This window comes from Ochotona princeps, chromosome 2, assembly GCF_030435755.1.
Source record: "Ochotona princeps isolate mOchPri1 chromosome 2, mOchPri1.hap1, whole genome shotgun sequence".
Taxonomy (NCBI): Eukaryota; Metazoa; Chordata; class Mammalia; order Lagomorpha; family Ochotonidae; genus Ochotona; species Ochotona princeps.
In genome coordinates, this window is record NC_080833.1 from 40,158,661 (window position 1) to 40,180,137 (window position 21,477).

The following is a 21,477-nucleotide window of genomic DNA, read 5'->3' on the forward strand; positions in this document are numbered from 1 at the left end:
CCTAAAAACACACACCCACACATACAATACATGCACACACACTAGTCTCTGAGTTTCTATGAGCACATACTAAATACAGTTAAATAGCTGTTTAACAAGTGCTAAATATGTGCTAAAACTGCATAACTCCATAAATTTTTACTGAGTATTTTCTATGTCAAATTTGGTTCTAGATAATGAAAAAATTCTAATTTTGCTGACACGGACCCTGTATTTTCATAGGATGTGGATCAAATAAAACAAGGATTAAGGAAAATACATAGTTGTCACATACCAATGAGTACTGTGGAATGAGTACAGGAAATGTTGGAGAAGGGAGAGATACAATTTTAAATATTGCAATCTTCAGTATTAAAAAGCCTAAAGGAGAGAGGGAGCAACATGGGCATTTTGATTTAGACAGGAGTCACAGAAGATGCTAACATCCTGGTATCTGGTAAGCAACTCAATGTGGCCAGAACAGAATGGGCAAAGGGAAGAGGGCTGGAAGTAGAGGACCAGAAACAAAGCAGACTGGGTGATTCGGTTGTATAATACAGATTCACTCTTGAAAATGCACACATTCACTTCCAATCCAGCTTCCTGCTAATGTGCCTGTGAAAAGTAATGGAAGATGGCCCAAATGCTTAGGCCCTGAACACATGTGGAAACTCAAGACCCTGGCCTTGGACCCGGCGCTGCGGCCTGGTGGCTAAAGTCCTTGCCTTGAACGCACTGGGATCCCATATAGGCACCGGTTCTAATCCCGGCTGCTCCACTTCCCATCCAGCTCGCTGCTTGTGGCCTGGGAAAGCAGTTGAGAATGGCCCAAAGCTTTGGGACCCTGCACCCGTGTGGGAGACCCGGAAGAGATTCCTGGCTCCCAGCTTTGGATCGGCGCAGCACTGGCCACTGCGGCTCACTTGGCAAGTGAATCATCGGACAGATCTTCTCTCTGCCTCTCCTCCTTTCTGTATATTTGACTTTGTAATAAAAATAAATAAATCTTAACAACAACAACAAAAAGACCCTGGCCTTGGCCTGGGCAAGTCCTGGGCATTGCAGCCACTTGGGGAACAAACCAACAAATCGAAGATTCTCTTTGTCCTCCTCTCTCCCTTAACTGCCTTTCTTCTTCTTCTTCTTCTTTTTTTTTCCTCTGAAGTCAGATATACAGAGAGGAGGAGAGACAGAGAGGAAGATCTTCCGTCCGATGATTCACTCCCCAAGTGACTGCAATGGCCAGTGTGCGCTCCAATCCAAAGCCAGGAGCCAGGAACTTCTTCCGGATCTCCCTCGCGGGTGCAGGGTCCCAAGGCTTTGGGCTGTCCTCGACTGCTTTCCCAGGCCACAGGCAGGGAGCTGGATGGGAAGTGGAGCTGCCGAGATTAGAACCGGCACCCATATGGGATCCCGGGGAGCTCAAGACAAGGACTTTAGCCACTAGGCCACCGCATTGGGCCCCCATTAACTGCTTTTCAAAAAAAAAGTATGTATGTTTTATAAGAGGCCATTCCAAATAGTGTGCATCTATTGTGATGTTATCTTGCATTTCCTTTATGATTAATGATTGTGTTTTGATGTATTTATTTGCTTTCCATGTTTTCTTTGGTGAAATATTGGTCCAAATATTTTGTTCATTTTATTTGAAAGGTAGAATGACAGAGTAAGACACACACTGAGACAGACAGAGAGATAGAGAGATAGGGAGAGATCTTCAAGGGTTGGGGCTGGGCCAGGCCAAAGGCAGGAACTTGAAAATCAGTCGCCCATGTAAGTGGTAGGAGCCCAAGTGTTTGGGCCATTTTCTGCTGCTTTTCCAAGCTTATTAGCAGGGAACTCACTGGATTACTGGCATCATAAACAGATGCTTAATCCACTGCCTCTATTTTGCCCATTTCAAAACTCTGGTGGTTTTCCTTTCCTTGAGAGTTCTTTACATATTCTGGATATCAGATACATGATTTTTTCCTTGACCATGGTTTCTGCCTTCAATTTCCTAACAGTCTTTCAAATAGCAAAAGTTCATAATTTTGCTGAAGATTACCTTAAAGATTTGTTAATTTATGACTTATGCTTTTAGTTTGACCGCTGAAAATGTTTTGTCAAACTCAAGGTCATAAGGATTTTCTGTTTTATTTCACAGGTTTAGTAGGCTTAACTTTTTCATTTATTTCTATGAATTATTCTGAATTAAATTTTCTTGTGATATAAGATTAGAAATAAAGGATATTAAAAGGTATTGTGTGTGTGTGTGTTAATACAGATATTTTTTAACACAGAGAGGGAGCTCACTCCCCAGATATCTACAACTATGAAGGCTGAGCCAGGTCAAAGCCAGGACACATGAGCAGCAGGGTCTACATGCTAGGCCATCTTACACTTCTTTTCCCACAACATTAGCAGAGACTGGGACAGCCAGAACACGAACAGGTACTCATATTGGATGCTGACATCATTGGTGATGGCTCTACCCGCAAAGCCACAGTTCAGGCCCCTAAAGGATCTTTTTGACATAGGAATATCTGATTGCTGAAGTATATATATATTTTAATTACATTTTTTTTTTACAATCTTTACATAGTTAATTAGGGTAAAAAAGGTTCAAGGGCTATAGGGAAATGGGTAAGACTATGATTTCCATATTGTTTCCTTCATGTTTAAAGGAGAGTATTAAGGGAGAAGGCCTACCCAATTTCCCACCCTCCCCAGGTCCTGGATGTAGGGCATGCTCCGAGGTTCTTGCTCAAGTGGATTTGATGGTTCACCAGTTATGAATCGCTGCCAATCTTTTTTTTTTTTTTTAAAGATTTTATTATTATTGGAAAGCCGGATATACAGAGAGGAGGAGAGACAGAGAGGAAGATCTTCCAACCGATGATTCACTCCCCAAGTGAGCCGCAACGGGCCGGTACGCGCCAATCCGATGCCAGGACCAGGAACTTCTTCCGGGTCTCCCACGTGGGTGCAGGGTCCCAAGGCTTTGGGCCGTCCTCCACTGCTTTCCCAGGCTACAGGCAGGGAGCTGGATGGGAAGTGGAGCTGCCAGGATTAGAACCGGCGCCCATATGGGATCCCGGGGCTTTCAAGGCGAGGACTTAAGCAGCTAGGCCACGCTGCCGGGCCCAAATCGCTGCCAATCTTGCCACTCCAAGCATGATGAGGTCTTTGAAGAATCCACTGATTGACATAGTCCATCACAGAGTCTCCGTTTGCCCAGTATTTCTCTGCCAACATATAGCTGAGATGGTTGATTGACCTGTTCTGTCTTATCTTGGTTAGGGTTCTGAGTCCGCCATTTTGATTGGGGTGATCTCCAAAAAAACTTTGTCTGAGGTGTTCTCAGACCAGATTCTTGTATGTACTAGCAAGTACAGGGCCCGGCATAGTACATCGCCCCAATCAGCTGGTGGTTGCACTTGCTGGGTTGGTTCTGTTTTCAGCCCCGACTTCCACTGGAACCAATGGGTGTTGCAGTCCAGCCTGATTCTGCCCAACACATACTCGGCCCTTGCATAAACCAGTGGGAGCTGCAGCCTAGTTGGAACGACCCACAATAACCCCCGCCCCCTACCCTGGTTTGCCAGTATGTGCAGCAGACTAGTCCAGTCTGTCCCATACCCCATTCGGCTCTCATACATGTCAATGGGTATTAAAGCTTAGTTCCATCTAACCAGCTCCACTATGCAGCCTACACAGATGCTGTTGGGTATCTGTTTAGCCACCCCAGCCTCTGTCCTAGTTTCCGTGCCTTCCAGTGGGGGTGGTAACCCAAGAGGGAGGAGCCCACTATTTCCCTCCCAGGCCTCTCCCACTCCCGGATTATGCACTCTCCAGGTGGTTCTGTGGTTTGACTTGACAGAATTAGCCCCCAGTGCCAGCTTCTCCCAGCTGATGCTGTGGCTAAACCCAAACAACCCTCACCCACTCTAATTTTGTTTGCACCAGTAGGAATAATCAGCCCAGCCTGGCTTTTTCCTGATCTGGTCCACATGAGGTGCACAGGTGTTGTAGCCCTGCTTAGTCTGGTCTGCTCGCATCCCAGCTCATGCTCTCCAGTGGGAGTAGCTGTCTGGCAAAGGGATCAACCCTTATTCCCCGTGCCGGCTCTGCCCCTTCCCTTCCTGGTTCTCATGCGTGCTGGATGGGCGCTGCAGTCACATCCAGTACAGGCAACCTCACCTTGGCATTCCGTATTGTGCACTAGTTTTGTTGCGACCGAACCCGGCTCGGCCCACATTGTTCTGGTTCTTGGATTTGCCAGTGGATGACAAGAACTGATTCAGCCTGGTCTTTCCCCGACCCATGCCAAATGTATGCCGTGGGTAACTTTCCATGGCCTGTTCTGGGCTGTTTGCTATCATGTTTCTTGCGCTTACCTGCTGGGTCTGTGTCCTGCCAGAGGAGTTGCCCAGGCTCCTCCATCAGAACCTCTCCCAATGCCAGATTCTGCGCATACCAGTTGGTCCATGAGCCAGTCCTACTCAGTTCACCTCCTGTCCTAGCAGGAACAGTGGCTTTTCCTGACTGGCCTTCAACCCAAACTGGTCCTTGCTGTTGGATGTTTCAGCCCAGCCATGGCTCGTCCATAACCACATATTGCTCACACATGGCTCAGTAGGGGTCTAGACCTTGCCTAGTCCATCCCACACTGGTGGTGGCTCTACCCGCAAAGCCACAGTTTATGCCCCTAAAGGATCTTTTTGACATAGGAATATGTGATTGCTGAAGTATATATTTTTAAGAAAACTATCTTTTATTCATTGACTTGCCTTCATATGAAACTGATATTCATACCTAGTAACCCAGCTTTTAATTTTTTGATTATAATGGTCTTATAATGGTTCTACATAAAGAAGCACCAAGGCTTTTTGTCTCTAGGTACACAGGCAAAATACATAATTTATTTTGTTGTAATGTCTCTACTAGCAAAACAGAGTGGCTCTGTGTGCATTGTTTCCCACTTCTAATTGTCTAAAAATGGGGCCATTTTAACCTAGCACTAATCACTGAACTGTTTTCTCAATTTATTTGTATGCTGTGTCTGTTGCTTTGTTCATGATGGTCCAGCCCATATCCTTCCTTCTGCCCTCCATCCAATCCTTTATTCATCTGTTCATCAATTCAGTTCTCTTCCTTTTTAACCATCAAAGTGCTACTAATCCCCCAAAGCCTTCTCCCTCTGTAAAGTCTATCATATTGCCATCCTAACCAGAAATCATGTTGATCTGTTATGTTCAGTACTTGGTGTTACTTTAATGATTTTTATAATGTATGGTATCTTTTCTTAGAGTTACCTGGTATTTGTCTAATTTTCTGCACTAGACAGTGAGTTCTTTGAGGTTTGGATAATAACTCACCTATATAGTATCAAGAGAACCTGATTTAGTGATCTAGTGATCTACACATAGAAGGAGTTAAATAAATATTTGTTGAACATTGAATTGAAGATCTGGGATTCAAAACCTTCATATGCAATCTATCAGAAATTCAGCAGTAAAAACAATGTTTAGAAAACTTGTCATACATGACTTGCTACTTTAGCTATGGGATATAGTTGGGGGCAGTTTTCACCTTAACTCACAGCTTCCTCTTAGAAGTTGAACCACAGGAAATACTGTGGTAAGGTTTTAGAGCTAGAAAAACCTGGGCATCTTCTGAGAGACGAAACTTTGCCTGATGTTACACACAAAGTGAAACCTGTAGGCTATCATATTTTACTTTGTTTTGAACCAAGAAAAAGATGTGTCTTTAAAATATCAAGTAATTTTGAGGCTCACATTGAGCAAATGTGCAAAAACCTATCATAGGCATTTGGTGTCTCTACTGGATTATCTGTTGTTAACATGTTAATCTTGCTTCTTAATGTATCTTTCTATATTTGGATTTTTCCCTGTCGTCTAAATGTTCCCTTTCTTTTCTAACCCCTTAGAATTGTAAGATACGTGAAAATGATTGTAGAAAGAAAAGGTAAATAAATAAATTAGTGAAACAGGAGATGTTTTTTAGCATTTGGTTTTCGTTTAAAGCAGTCTTAGACACTAAGCCACAAGCATGCCCCTAGATAGTCTGGCAACCTTTTCTCTTATCATGACCAAGAAGCTGGTAATTTTCTACATTTTACTGATTTATCCCAACAATTACATCAAAATGAGGACAACTACCAAGAAATTCCATGTGACCAAGATTATTTGAGTATTCAATGCCCCATTTTCTTAAGAATCTTGAAATACCAGAGATAATAAAAATAATAAAACCACCCCTGCCTCTCAATGTAATTATATGGGTTTGAGTTTCTAGTAAGAAGGGAGGCAGTGTTACTGTGAAAAGTCAGGTGACCTGCTTCTAATCCAGGTTATGTGCTCAACCAGTTTGGTGAGCACAGGCAAATTGTCTAATCTTTCTGGGTCTCAGTTTTTTCAGAAGTTGCACAATATCAGCTTTTCTCTGGTATTTTAGTTTGTAGTACTCAGTGTGTTGAATCATGTCAATTGCTGTTCCATGGGGAAAAAAAGGGTCAACATTAATTTGGATAAGACTAGATTAAATTAAACATGATATGACTTTTAGTTGTGACTCAGGTGAGATAATGTGGGGTACCCAATATTATGCAAATATGCATTTTACAGGAGCAATTCGGTGCGTAACACCAGATAGTGGTTAGTTGCCAAATGTGATCTTCCTTCCCTCCCTCCATGCCCCATCCTCTCACACGTTAGAAACCACAGCATATACTCAGGATGAGAGTAGCCCTTATCAAAAACGCTAGGGGCCAGAAACAAGTGTTTTCGATCCTGAATTTTTTTCAGATTTTGGAGGAATTTGCACATAGTTAATGTGTTGCCTTGACGATGAGGCCCAAGTCTAATCATGAAATTCACTGCTTTTCATATATATCTTACACCATAACCTTAAGGAAATTTTATACATTCTTTCAGTGTATCTGAATTTTTATTAGTCATGTGGGGGTCATATGTGTGGAATTTTCCATTGGCATCTAAAAGGATGGAGCTTGGCATTTTGGATTTTGAATTTTACAGAATGCTCAATCTATACTGAGCTTCACTAAAGGGTGCTTATAGAATATTTCTAAGGTTAGGCTTTATTTACTTTTGGAAAAGAGCAAATAGGAGAATGATAAATTAGGTAAATCATCAGAAGACAGTATAAAAGCTACCAATCTCTAAATCTGGAACATGCAATTTAATTGTGTCCCTTGGATATTTTAGCAAGCCAGTAGAGTTATATATAACCAAGTACTAAGAGAAAGACAGCATGTGTGAAAGAGGACTGATGGCACAAGAATCCTAGGATCTTTAACTATATCTCTTGAAGCAGTTTAGAGGATAGCGACAAATCTCTACTTCATTTAAAGTTTTGTGAAATTGCACATGACTCATGTAGATGCATACAACAAATGGCCATATGCTAGAATGGAATTTGAGAACAAGTATAAACTTTGCAGTCATAAAGATCTAAGTAATCATTTCAGCTGTTCTCATTTCTACGTGTGTGGTTCAATAGTACAGTTTTCTTACTTGTAAAGAAACATCACTACTATTACAGTCTGTTTAATGGTTAACAAACTTGCATACAGAAAGTAGAAAATCTATGACACAGAAGATACTCAACAAAATACTTCGTCTTCAGAGTGCACAGACTAAGGCTTGTCAGGCCTAGTATTTAACATACATGTGATAGGTACTCAAAAAGTATTTGAACATGAACAATATTTGGTTTCTAAACAATGAGAATTCATATATCTTTTAAGATCTGGTTCAGATATTTCTACCATACTGTTCACTGATTATCAAAGTCGTACCCTATTTTGCTACTCCTTTGAGTTTTCAAAGTATTTTTCTTTCACTTCTCCTATGCAATTTGGCATTGTTCCTGATTTTCTATTACTTGTAGAAACATATTTTTTCTATAAAATGTTACATTTTCTTGTGACAGAAAATATTTTATTAGTCTTTCTTTTTTTTTTTTAAGATTTATTTATTTTTCTTGGAAAGTCAGATGTACAGAAAGAAAGAGAGACAGAAATATCTTCCATCCTTTGGTTCACTCCCCAAGTGGCCGCAATGGCCAGGGTTGAGTTGATCCAAAGATAGGAGCCAGGAGTCCCCTTGTGGGTCTCCCATAGTGGGTGCAAGGCCCCAAGATTTTGGGCCATCCTCGACTGCTTTCCCAGACTACAAGTAAGGAGCTGGAACAGCCAGGACTCAAACTGGCAACCATATAAGATCCTGGCGCATGTAAGGCAAGGACTTTAGCCACTAGGCTACTACACCAGGCCCTATTCTTTGTTTCTTTTACAGTACTTCATATACCTCTTATATAAAAAACAAATGCTGAATTAGTAAGAGATGCCATCCTTTGACCAAGAATGATGAATGATGGAGTTATTCTCAGCCACAGTTAAGGCCCCTTCCAGGCCATGCTGTCACTTGTTAGATGGTTTCCTTGAGGGTGACACTGTTGTAAAGTTGTTTAAGTTGCTACCTGCAATGCCAGAATCCCATACTGGAGATCCGGCTCAATACCCTACCACTCTGTTTCTGATCCAGTTCCCTAATGTGTTTGGGAAGGCAATGGAAGATGACTTAAGTGTTTGAGACCCTGGTACTCATGTAGGAGACCTGGATGGAGTTCCCGGATCTAACTTAGGTCAAGGCTGTAGCTATTTGGGGAATGCACCAGTGGATAAAATATCCATCTATTGCTCTAATACTGTCTCTTTATCTATAGCTCTGCCTTTCATGTAAATCTTTTTTTCTGAAGATGGCTTTCTTTTTAAAAATAAGTGAATCTGTCATTAATTTCATGTATAAAAGAGAATTCTAAAAGTCATTTTCCATGAAACCATCTTGAGTTATGACTCACCTTTTCCTTGTTCCCAGTGAACTTCGGGCATGTTTTAGTAATAACTTTTACATACAGTACAATAATTCCATCTTTTACAGACTATGAACTCCTGAAGAGCATGATCCAAGTCTGAATCACCATTTTAGATACACAGCAGTATTTGAAGAATGTTTGCAAAGTGAGTGAATGAAAACTTTGCCATATTGATATGGATGTGATACACAAAAACATCATCCAAGCTAAATGGATCTCCTGTATTTAGAAACTGATCATGAGATGATTTAGCAGTAAAAATATTTTCTAGCAGGTAAAGTCTGGGTAAGGGATAGAAAAGCATACTATCATTTTTTATTAAAGCTTTTTGTTTAATTTATCTGAAAGGCAGTTATCGGGGTAGGGGATGAGGAGAGCTGTCTCCCACCTGTTGGTTCATTCCCCAATGGCTGGAATGGCTGGACCAGTCTCAACCCTGGACTAGGAGCCTCTTCTGGTTCTAAAAGGCAGGATACAATGAACCAGGACATGAGTTATCCTCTGCCACATTCCCGGGCACATTAACAGGGAGCTGGGTCAAAGTGGAACAACTAGAACTCAAACAAGCAACCATCAGGATGCCAGCACTGTAGGCAGTGACTTTACCATAGCACCAGCTCCTGCCTATATCTTTAGAATGAGATAGTATTCAAGAAGGGTGGGAAATATTTCTCAGCCAACAAAAGGGCAGCAGAACTGAAAACAACAGAAAACCACAAATCTAGTATAAGATTAAATTTCCTAAGAATTTCATATAGTAGAACTGAATGTTTCTTGTAAGAAAAGGTTTGATCTTTCACCTTCAAATGAGTTTAGGCAAAAAGCAAGAAATAAGTTGCAAGAAACATTAAAACTCAACCTCAGTACTGAATGCAGTGGAAATAAACCCAGTTTTTGAATTTTTTTTTTCCTGAAAATTATGCCCTACCTCACGTTCCTCTTCTTGTTCTTTGCGGATCTGCTCCAAACGAAACTGTTCTGCCATCTCTCTCTCATGAGCTTCCCTCTGTTGATAAAATAGAATGGGAGCAAGCAGTCAGTACTTGTTTACCTCAAAAAAGAAAAAGCAAAGGAAGAAAAGAAAGAAAAGAAAATGAGCTTGCTACATTCAAAGCGTTTACTCTCAATAGGATCTAGAAGTACACCAGGGTAATGGAAATGTTTTTCTCTGGAACAAGAATGGAAATGAAAGCACTAACAAAGCACAGTTTTCTGATCATGTTGGGCTCTTATACACTTCTGATCGCTCTAGATAATGTGGTATTCAAGACTTTGAGGATCTTTCTTTTCCCCCTGGCCTATTCTGCTCTTTTTCTGCAGCCAAAATCAATTCACTTCAGCTCTACCTACCCCCATGTTGTGTGCTCCCTGGCCTTTATTTACATCACTACTTCTTCGCTCCTCTAATTTTCTACTAAATTCCAACTTCCAGGCTTTCCCAAAGAGCTGGAACAAAATTTGTACTTGAAACTGCCACTCACTAAAATGACACAGAACTCAGTGCTGCACTCATGATGCTTTGGATCCTTGCTCTACGTTACAACTGCCTGTGTTCTTCACTCCCTCTACCACTCTGTGACTCTCCCTTTGAGAGCAGAGACTGGTGGATACAAATTTCCAACTTCCTCAACACCCAACACAGGTCCTCAAGATGCACTAACCAATGGCTCTCAACTTTGCACATTAAAGTCACCTAATCAACTTTCAAAAAAAATTGCTATGGATTATCACAACAAACAAAACAGATACCAGGTTCGTTGATTTTTATTTTAATTTTTAATGATTTTTGGCAAATTTTAATTTTTTTTAAAGATTTATTTTTATTACAAAGTCAGATATACAGAGAGGAGGAGAGACAGAGAGGAAGATCTTCCGTCCAATGATTCACTCCCCAAGTGAGCACAATGGCTGGTGCTGTGCCGATCTGAAGCCAGGAACCAGGAACCTCTTCCAGGTCTCTCACACAGGTGCAGTGTCCCAATGCATTGGGCCGTCCTTGACTGCTTTCCCAGGCCACAAGCAGGGAGCTGGATGGGAAGTGGAGCTGCCGGGATTAGAACCGGCGCCCATATGGGATCCCTGGGCTTTCAAGGCGAGGACTTTAGCTGCTAGGTCACTCTGCCGGGCCTGGCAAATTTTAATTTTTCAAAATGAACTATGCCTTGAGAACAACAGACAGAATTATCTTTTGATTAATGGAATCCAGCTCTCTACCTTGCAAACTCTATATTTTTAGGGATCAAAGTGATAAAAGGGTCGGTACTGAAATAATGCAACATGTCTAAGATTGAATTTTTTTTTATCCCAGAAGCAACATGACCAAACCTACCTTTGCTCTGTCAGCCTCAAGTGAAAGGCGATAGGCTTCATCTTGCTCTCTCTTAACATTTTCTCTGGCTTCACGTTCATCCTTAAAAGAAAAGATTCAAACTTATTAGTGATTTAAAAAATTTCCCATGTGAATTTATTATCAAATAAAGAATCTATAGCTGGCAGGTAAGTAACTCAATAAGTCAACATGATATATAGTGAAATACAAACAGAGAAAGGGAGAAATATTCCAAATACTGCTTCACTCCCTACATACTCAAGGCTTTGCCAGGTTGAGGCCAGGAGCTTTATTCTGTTTTCCAATATGTGAGGCAGGAACCATTTGAGTCATCTTCTACTGCCTTCTCAGGCACAATACCAGGAAGCAAAGCAGTTGAGATTCAAACCAGAGCTCCTATATAGGATTCTGACATACCAAGTGGTTGCATAAGTTGCTCTGCCACAACACTGTCCCACATATGGAGTAACTATATTTTCTATTTGTCTTTGCACTTTACAATATACTTATTTAAGGTAGAGTGTATGTTTAACATTCTCTTCAGAGTTCTCCCTAGTATCCACTCAAGATTAGCATTCTCCCTGAAAGCTAATACTCCTTCTCATTTCCAAAATAACTCCAAAAGCTCTGGTTTAAACAGTACCAATTCCCAATTTTAACATAAAACATTAGGAAAAATCAGATACTGTTTGTCTGAATCTATTATCCATGATGAAAGGGAACTGATATGCGGGGACAAAAGATTAAGGGTCCCAAGTTTAACCTGAGAAACCACTTAGATTCCAAAGTAGTTTGAATGCTTCATGTGTCATGTAGCATCACACATGAATAAAAATGGATTTAAAAAGCTAATTGGAGAGATGTGTGCTGTGCTGCAGCAGGTTAAAGCTGTTGCCTATGATGCTGGCTTCCTCCGCTGGTACCAGCTTGCGATTAGCTGCTTCACTTCTGACTTAACTCCCTGCTGCCTGGGAAAAGCAATGGAAGATGGCCCAAGTAAATGGGCCCTGGTCACCCATATGGGAGACCTGGAAGAAGTTTCTTTACCCTAGTCCAGTTCTGATCACTGTGGCCATCTGGGGAATGAACACGAGGATGGAAGTTTGATTCCTCTTTCTCCCTGTAACCCTTTCAACAAATAAATACTTTTTAAAGAGCATATTGGGCACCTATGTTTAGCAATTGCTTGGTATTTTAAAGACACATAAGCATTTTTTTTTTTTAAAGATCTTATTTTTATTTGAAAGGCAGATTTACAGAGAGGAGACACAAAAAGCTCTTGCAAACACTGGTTCACTCCCCAAATGGCTGCAAAGGCCAGTGCTGAGCTGATCTGCAGCCAGGAGCTAAGAATTTTTTCTGACTCTCTCACATGGGTACAGGGTTCCAAGGCCTTGGACCATCCTCAACTGCTTTCCCAGGCTGTAAGCAGTGAGTTGGATGGTAAGTGGAGTAGCCAGGATATGAACTGGTGCCATATGGGATCTTAGCACCACATGGCAGAGGATTAGCCCGATATACCTCTGTGCTAGTTCCCGAAGCATTTAAAAATATATATATTTTCATTTAATTCCAATTGGCTATCTGTCATTAGATTTAGTGAGGGTTAACTAAGACTAGATAAAACAGGCTGATAAGGTGAATTTTGCATGTTTCCATTTATATTTGCATTTGCCCAATTCATTACTCTGTAAATTCTTTCCCCTGCTCAGAACACATGTTTGTACAGAGTGGCCATTTAGTAGTTTATTTGGCTATCGGTGTTTTATATTTGATGTGTACTTTGTTTTTCAAGTAACTGAGGAGAGATAACAGAAAGATAAGCAGACCTGTGTTCAAGCTCTAACTCTTTCAGCAATAAACTATGCACTCTTGGCAAATAATACCTCCTTTTTAGTCAAATGTTCAAGGACCTCTGAGGCTCTTGTGCTTTTGTGGATTAAGACTACATTTCCAAATCAATATATCCTTAGAATATAACTGACAAATTATGACATAATCTTACCTTTCTATATTTTAAATAAACTTTTTTTTAGATTTGAAAAGTGAAGTGACAAACAGAGGAAGGAAATCAGAAAGAGAGGGACAGAGAGAGCAAGAGAGATAGGGAGAGAGAGAGATAGGGAAGGGGAGAGAGAGAGATATCTTCTATCCTTTTGTACACTCCCCAAATGATCACAACAGCCAAACCAGACCAGGCTGAAGCCGGGAGGCTGGAACTTCACCAGGGTCTCCGGCATGGTAACAGGGACCCAAGTACATCAGCCATCACCTTGTTTCCAGGGTTTGCATTAGTAGGAGGTGGAAACGAGGAGTAGAGTGGATATTTGAACTGAGGTACTTCATTACATGATGTAGGTGTGTTAGCCATTGTGACAAATGCCCACTCCGAGAAATGTTTAAAATGCTTAAATTTAATGACTTTCCTGACTTTACTCCATCAAATTTGTTTACAGGTTAGGTTTATCTCCCAACACTCTGGACTTTTGCTTTAAAGCATTTATCCAATTGCAATTATTGTATAATTATTTAATACGGGATTCTCCCATGATACTGTACAGTTCCGTATCTTACACAATTCCTAAACTTTGAGAGGTATTTCATAAGGCCATTTTGAATAAATGAGTACACTTTCCAGGCATAAAATACTTAATTGTTTGCAGTAAAAATCAAGAAGGAAAAAGATAAAGCTTATTAACAAAGTAGCCCCATGTGAATCAAGGCAATTACTGGCTAGGCAGGTATGACCTGTTACGACATTATGTACATACAATAAAGGGACAAGCTATTACAGGTGGAAGCCCTTTGAGCACAAATACAGTACATAACAAAAGTATTCTAAGTAAACAGCTCTATTTCAAAACAGACTGTGGCAGATATGAAAGGGCATTCAATATAGGGACCTCTGCCAAAGATTGTGGCACCTGTTAAAATAGGATTTCCTGAACCAATTAATCTCCTTCCTTTACTGCCCTTTTTTTCCATGTCTTCCTTTTTTCTTTCCTCTCACAGTCATTAGGTACCAATTTCATATTAGGCAGCATATTTGCACAAATGCTACACAGAAAAGGCACTATTAATTATGGGAAGACATAGATAACCATGCTTGGAACACTTTCCCATAATTATTTTTAAAAAATTTTTATTTATTTGAAAGAGAATTACAGAGACACACACAGAGAGAGCAATCTTCTATCTACTGGTTCACTACCCAAATGGCCACAAAAGCTGAAGCTAGGCCACCAGGAAGCCAGGAGCCAGGAGCCTCTTCCGGGCTTCCCACATGGGTCCAGGAGCCCAAGCATTTGGGCCATCCTTTGCTCCTTTCCCAGACACATGTTTAGGGAGCTGGATCAGACATGGAGTAGTTGCCACATGATCACTGTGTGACGCCAGCACTGCAGCTGGCGGCTTTACCAGTTCTACAGGGCTGTACTACCGTACTACTTTCAAATCAGTTTAGAGGGTCTGCTGACCTACTGCTCAAAGTTCACAGTGCTTAGGTTTTACATTATTGGTTTTTTCTTTTGATCCTTGAATAATGCTGTTCTTTCTTCCTGGAACACTTCCTGTTCTATCAACCACTCAAGGTCCTATTGCATATTTTAAAAAATAAGTTGACTGGGAATAGCCTTGTGTCCCATACTAGAACACCTCAGTTTGATTCCCAGCTCTGGAGCCTGACTCCAGTCCTGGGAGGCAATGGTGATGGCTCAGGTAACCAAGAGCAACACTTGGCCTTGCATTCCTGGCTCCCAGCTTTGGCTTCAAGCTAGCCTCACATATGGCCAAATGAGTCCTGTTAGAGCTGAAGAAACTAAAATCACAGGAGGGCAACTGATTTATATAATTCCACCCTAACCAAAAATTTTCAATTGCAGGATACTAGCCATTGCAATCCATGCTACACTCATTAGTATATTTGTCTCATTGCTCCCTAACTGAAAGTCTCCTTTACTTATTTGGTATTTGTAGGATGAATGAATGGAATTTCAAGTGCTTAATGTGTATATCAATAGTTCTTAGCCTTAACTATTCCTTACATAAATTTTTAAACATATTTTCAATTCTGAAGGTTATAACAAGCTGTTAAAAGTGCTGAAATTAGAATTTAAAACTAGCCAGTCTCATTGTTAAGCCCTATATATTTTCCCTCGTATTGGCACATGACACAATTCAGTATAGTCCTGTATCAATACCCATTGAATCAGATTTCAATGTGAGCTGCTAAAAGCAATAGGAAAATTTCATGGGTTTTCATACTGTTTCTAAACCAGTAACTTAAAAAATGATCCAAGTATCATCAAGAGGCAAACAGAATTGTGAAAAACATAAGCATTATTAAAAATAGTAGCAGGACTTTTTTTTTAAAGATCTATTTACTTCTATTGGAAAGGCAGATGTACACAGTGAAGGAGAAACAGAAAGATCTTCCATCTGCTGGCTCATTCCCCAAGTAGCCACAATGGCCAGAGCTGAGCTGATCCAAAGTCAGGAGCCCAGAGCTTCTTCTAGGTCTCCCATGCGGGTGTAAGGTCCCAAGGCGTTGGGCCATCCTCTACTGCTTTCCCAGGCCATAAGCCAGGAGCTGGATGGGAAGTAGGGCCATCAGGATATGAACTGGTGCCCATATGCAATCCCAGCATATGCAAGCTGAGGACTTTAGCCACTAGGCTGCCACATCAGGCCCAGTAGTAAACTTTTATAAAACCATTTCTTGGTCACAGCAAACACTGGAATCCCTGTCATAATTACTATGTATCAATTCTTAAGATTTAAGAGGATGGCTGTGGATAGCCCTTCATCAGTAAGGTGGCTTTTACATTAATTTGAAGTTTATTGAGACTACTAGATTTGAGTTCTCAATTGAAGATCAAATCTGAAGTTACAGATTCAAAGGAAAAAAATGAGCCCAGAACTGAGTGACTTAGGGTCAAACACGAGGACAGCCAACACAAACCAGGTTCTCTAAGAAAATAGCAATGAAATACAAGCTTAATTGAGGCTGCTCATTGCCACTTCCAGTTAGAACAGAGGAAATAAGCAATTTAGTGAGGACTGAAACTATCCATTCTCATCTTTATACATCTGGTTTCATTAAGTGAAAATGATGATGATGATGGGCATGGATAGGGTTATACGAGGGTGCAAAATGACCACCTTTGCACTGGAGACTAGGGCGCATCTGTATCCCAGTGAATTAAGTGAAGTCTGCAGGGTTTGTTTCAGTGACTGACAGAAACGGAAACTCTTACATCTACACATTTTACAGTCATCATATTGCTCCTGTTGTGCAAAACTGCATTGTGCTTCTAGCCCATTCAAACATTTAGGTTAGCTGACCAGATTGGAGGTTTGTTATAAAACGTAAGAAGCTGAATATTTTTGCTTTCTTGCGTAGAGTACATAATGAGCTAATTAGAAAAAGACAACATTGTAACTTGCTTTCCTGTGTTTTCTAAAATTAGCACTTATTAAAAATGCTAAAATGCACATTCTAAGTATCTCTTAAACACAACAGTGTTTAACAACAGTGTTAAGATTCCTAGGCAGTGGTGGCACAACATTGTGAATACACGAAATGCCACATAAGACTGATGAGTATGCACTGTATGGCATAGTTTTCCATAAACTTCGAGAAAATGCATAGAATCTACACTGACAGAAAGATCCACGGGTGCATGGGACTCTGTTGGCAGAGGCTGAAGGGTGAAATGACAGGGAAGCATGAGGAAACCTTTCAGAGTTCAGGGCTGTATTCATTTGTCAACTTTACATTTTAGAGAGGTGAAGCTTTTTGTATACCAATTGTACCTTTACAAAGTAAATACAGCTTTATGAAATAAATGACCAGTAACAGAACAACAAAAAAACTAAAGGATGTGGATAAGTGAAGGGAGACTTAATGCAAAAGATATAATGTGAAGAGATAATAATTTTGAAATTTCTAGTACAGATTAAGTAGCCAAGAACCATTTCAAATGGTAGTTCCTAAACTAAACAAACAAAATACATTGGTTGGGGTCACCACTGTGACCAGAGCTAATTCTTGGTTCTGCTGAACACATGACAAGAGCCTGAGTGACTGCACTGTAGGAACAGAAGTAAGACTTTGCTAACCCAAGGCTGCTTGGAGGACAAGTAGCATCAAAGTCAATTTGAAGTTAGTGAGAAATGCAAACTTCTGGGACCTAAATCAGCCTGAATGAATCAGAAACTGAACACTGCCATGATCTCCAGGTCACCCCTTGCCTGCACTTGTCAACCTCTAAAACACACTGCTCCAAAATTCTGCAGCCCACCTGACAGATATTATGAAAAAGAGTATCTTTGATTAAAAGTAACGTATATACCTTTTTGCTGATGTGTGGCAAACTGATCTTTGCTTAAACCTAATTATTAAATAACAAATAGAATAAAGAAAAGTAATACATGCAATATTTTTTAAAGTGAAAATTAGCTGGGATGTTATTTTTGCACTCAGGAGAGCTGTAAAGAGGGAAAGGGACTCTACAATTAGTACAGACTGAGATCTTCTTTCCTAAGCAGCCAGGCAGCAGTCTGGAAGACTTGCATTTGATTTTGAATAGAGACCTTATAAAAAGATTCCAAATGGACATGTAAATTTCTCACATAGGAACATGTTCACTGAGCATATGCACTATGAGCAGGGCAACAGAGATGAACAAACATGAACGAATTTCCTCTCCAAGACGCAGCCCTGTGACATGGTCGCAGTCTAGCTTTGGGCTCTGGAGATTTTCATGGAGCGTGTGTATCAGCATGCTTAAGTGCAACAGAGACATGATGTGATGGTCTCTGATAAAATCTATGGCTCTAGTCAGGAATCATTCTTGAAAGCCTACAGATGAGAGAAGGAGGACATCTACTTTGGTTACACCTCATTACACTATGGTCTTTTGAGCCAAAGCTGGCCTGTGGTCTGTTTCAGCAATTACAGTTTTATTGACATGTGCCTATGCTTATTCATTTAGGTATCGTCTACAGCTGCTTTGGTGCTGTAACAGCAGAGCTGAGTAGTTAACGACAGTAAATATACAGTCCCTAATGCTGGCCCTTTAAAGAAAAACTTTATCTTTAAAAACATTATCAATGTTTGTCTCAGTCTTCTAAACTTCAACTTACTAAGTAGGAAATAAAAGCTTAACGTGACTTGAGCTTCATGAATAGTTGTCAAGAAAAGGTCAAATTACAAAGCAACTAATTTGTTCATTACTCCCACCTCCCCCAGAAGGTATGATTTAGCTGACATTAGTAGGAAAGACTGAAAAGTCACAGGTCTCTTAGAATACAAAGAATAGAAAGTTTTTGATTACCCCAGCTGTAGGCAACCGCCTAGTTTGCATTTGCATTGTACCTAAGAAAATGTGCTGCTAAGAGAAAAGCAGCAAATACCTGGCAGGCATTCTGGACCTCCTCAGTTGCTGAAGGCAGTGCAGAGGACATGCCCAGATACTCAAGGGTGACATGACAGCCAGTTCACTGAGGCCTGCAGAGCACATCTAGTACCATGGAAGGCAGAAGAGATCAGACAGCTCTCCCAATCAAGCTTCGACAGCGAGTATCTGGGTGAACTGAGACTCTAAGGTGGACTATGTCAGCCAGTGGAGCTTTAGAAATATCTCCTCAACCTTGCAGCAGTGAAATTAATAGCATCTCAGAATTATCAAAACCACTGACGCAGTACCCTCAGAACATGTTCCACACCGGGGACTCTGGAATTTCATTGGTTGGCTGTCCCCCATCCCTGGATACTGATGTGGTTGGGTGCTGTAAACCTCTCCCATTCTCTCCCGACTTTCCCCAGATTCAGGAAGGAAAAAGGAGATTAGGGGCAGTTGTCCCTTCTACTTTTCCCCATTCACGGACACTCCCCACCCTAATTGGCTGTCCACATGGGCACACATCCTTAACTATGTAAATATAATAAAATATACTAAATTTTAAAAAATAATTTGAATAAAGGTATGAATGCAGAAAAAAGGTTTCTAATTGTGTAGGGAAAGAGGAGGAATAATTGCCAATTCTAGACATATTTGAGAAGAACCACCTCTTTGTCAGCTTTTTGTTCTGAACTATCTTGCATTTGCTTTAGTGTCATGCAATGATTTTGTCCCATATCTACTAACAGCAAAGCAGTGGGTTACGTATAATGAACAAAGAAAGATGTTAAATTATCCCCACTCTAAAAAGTACTTTCAGTTTATCTTAACAACATTAAAAAATGGAATATAACAAAGGAACAAAAAATTTCCCCCCTCAATTTTCTTGGAGATTTTGTAGTTATATACTGCAGTTACCAAATTATTATTATAGAAAGGAGAGCATCATTAAAAATCACATTTCTAAAATGCAAAGTATATCTCAACACTCCTTTCTGACGGTCAGTCAAACGTATCTTTCAGGTCCAGCGTAAGTGCAACCTCTAGGCATTTAGAACTACTCACACTTCCCTCAGTACTGGAGTGAACCACTTCATTTTTGTGCTCTACAGATTTATAATATATTACTGTAATATATTTGCATATTTTTCTCTCACTAGACTGTGAGTACTTACAGGACAGGAATATTGTCTTATTAGCCTCTGGATTTTGAGCATAAGAAGACATACTGTTGGCACTTGATAAACAATTACAGTGATGGGGCCTGGCGCCGTGGCCTAGCGGCTAAAGTCCTCACCTTGAACGCCCCGGGATCCCATATGGGCGCCGGTTCTAATCCCGGCAACTCCACTTCCCATCCAGCTCCCTGCTTGTGGCCTGGGAAAGCAGTGGAGGACAGTCCAAAGCTTTGGGACCCTGCACCTGTGTGGCAGACCTGGAAGAGGTTCCTGGTTCCTGGCAGCGGATCGGCATGCACCAGCCCACTGCGGCTCACTTGGGGAGTGAATCATCGGATGGAAGATCTTCCTCTCTATCTCTCCTCCTCTCTGTATATCTGACTTTGTAATAAAAATAAATAAATCTTTAAAAAAAAAACCAATTACAGTGATGGTTAACATTTAGTGAGTGACTATGTCAAGTTCTTTTTCAATCACTTTATATACTATCTCATTGATTCTTCATATACATTGAGAGAGAGAAAAGAGAGGACTACACACATGAGAGCTATCTCAGAAGTATTAATATCCTTTATACACTAGCCTAGCAAGACAGCCTAGTGGCTTAAGTCCTTGTGCTGCATGCACTGGGATCCATATAGACACTGGTTCTAATCCCGGTACCCCGCTTCCCATCCAGCTCTCTGCTTGTGGCCTGGGAAAGCAGTTCGGGACAGCCCAAGGCCTTAGGACCCTGTACCCATGTTGGAGACCCAGGAGAGGCTCCGGACTCCTGGCTTCGGGTCAGCTCAGCTCTGGCCACTGTGGCCACTTGGGGAGTAAATCTGCAGACGAAAATCTTCCTCTCTGTAGATCTGACTTTCTGATTAAAAAAAAATAATAAAAAAAACTTAAAAATAAATCCTTTACACACTAAATGCTCCCTTTTGACTTTCTTCTTACTGGCATTATTGCCACTACCCCTATCTTGGGTTCTGAGATTTCTAAGACAGGTTGAGAAAAATGTTCAAAGGCAGGAATGAGAATGAGATACCAGGTCTACTGAGAAAATGTATCTTCTTGTTCAGGGTGCCAGATTCTTCTTAGACTATGCTCCATAAAATAAGCTGCACAGGTGATATGTTTCTTTTTAGGGGAATCTTTGTGATGACTCCTGGGTACAGAGCCTAGCACACAGTAGCTATTAAACAAATATGCACTGAATTGAAGTGGAAGAATAATTAAGTCATTCTGTTTAAAGCCAAATTGATCATTATATTTTCCAAGTAATTGGCTGGTATGAGAATAGAGGGAGGAGAGACTATAATAGTTTAAATTTAAATTTTTTATGAGTCATTATTTATTATCAAGGAAGGATGGGGAGGGAAAAAAGGAGGGAGAAAACAAGAGGGAGAGAAAGGGGCAGAGAAGAGGAGAAAGAAAAGGAGAGTGAGCAAGAAAAGAAGTTTTCCATCTACTGGCTCATTTCCCAGAGGCCCACACACAGCGAGGGCTGGGCCAGGCCAAAGCCAAGAGCCCATAATTATACCTGGGTCTCCCATGTGGACAGAGTGGCATTTGAGTCTTTGTCTGTTGCTTCCTGGATGTATTAACAGGGAGCTACATTGGAATTAGAATAGCTGGGACTTGAACTGGTACTCTAGTAAAGGACGTGGGCATGTGGGTATCCCTATGTCCTAAACTATTG

The 21,477-nt window shown here is 40.8% G+C and overlaps 1 protein-coding gene across 2 annotated transcripts in view; it reads right to left on the bottom strand.

The window, feature by feature from the left end:
* The window catches only part of FAF1 (Fas associated factor 1), a 387,381-nt gene that overhangs the window by 44,847 nt on the left and 321,057 nt on the right, over nt 1-21,477 (bottom strand). For both annotated transcript variants that reach the window (XM_004588662.3, XM_058681408.1), the window contains 2 exons: nt 11,210-11,290; nt 9,809-9,886 (listed from right to left, as the gene is read on the bottom strand). In XM_004588662.3, coding sequence (XP_004588719.2) covers nt 9,809-9,886; nt 11,210-11,290 — 159 coding nt within the window. The remainder of the gene's footprint in view (nt 1-9,808; nt 9,887-11,209; nt 11,291-21,477) is intronic.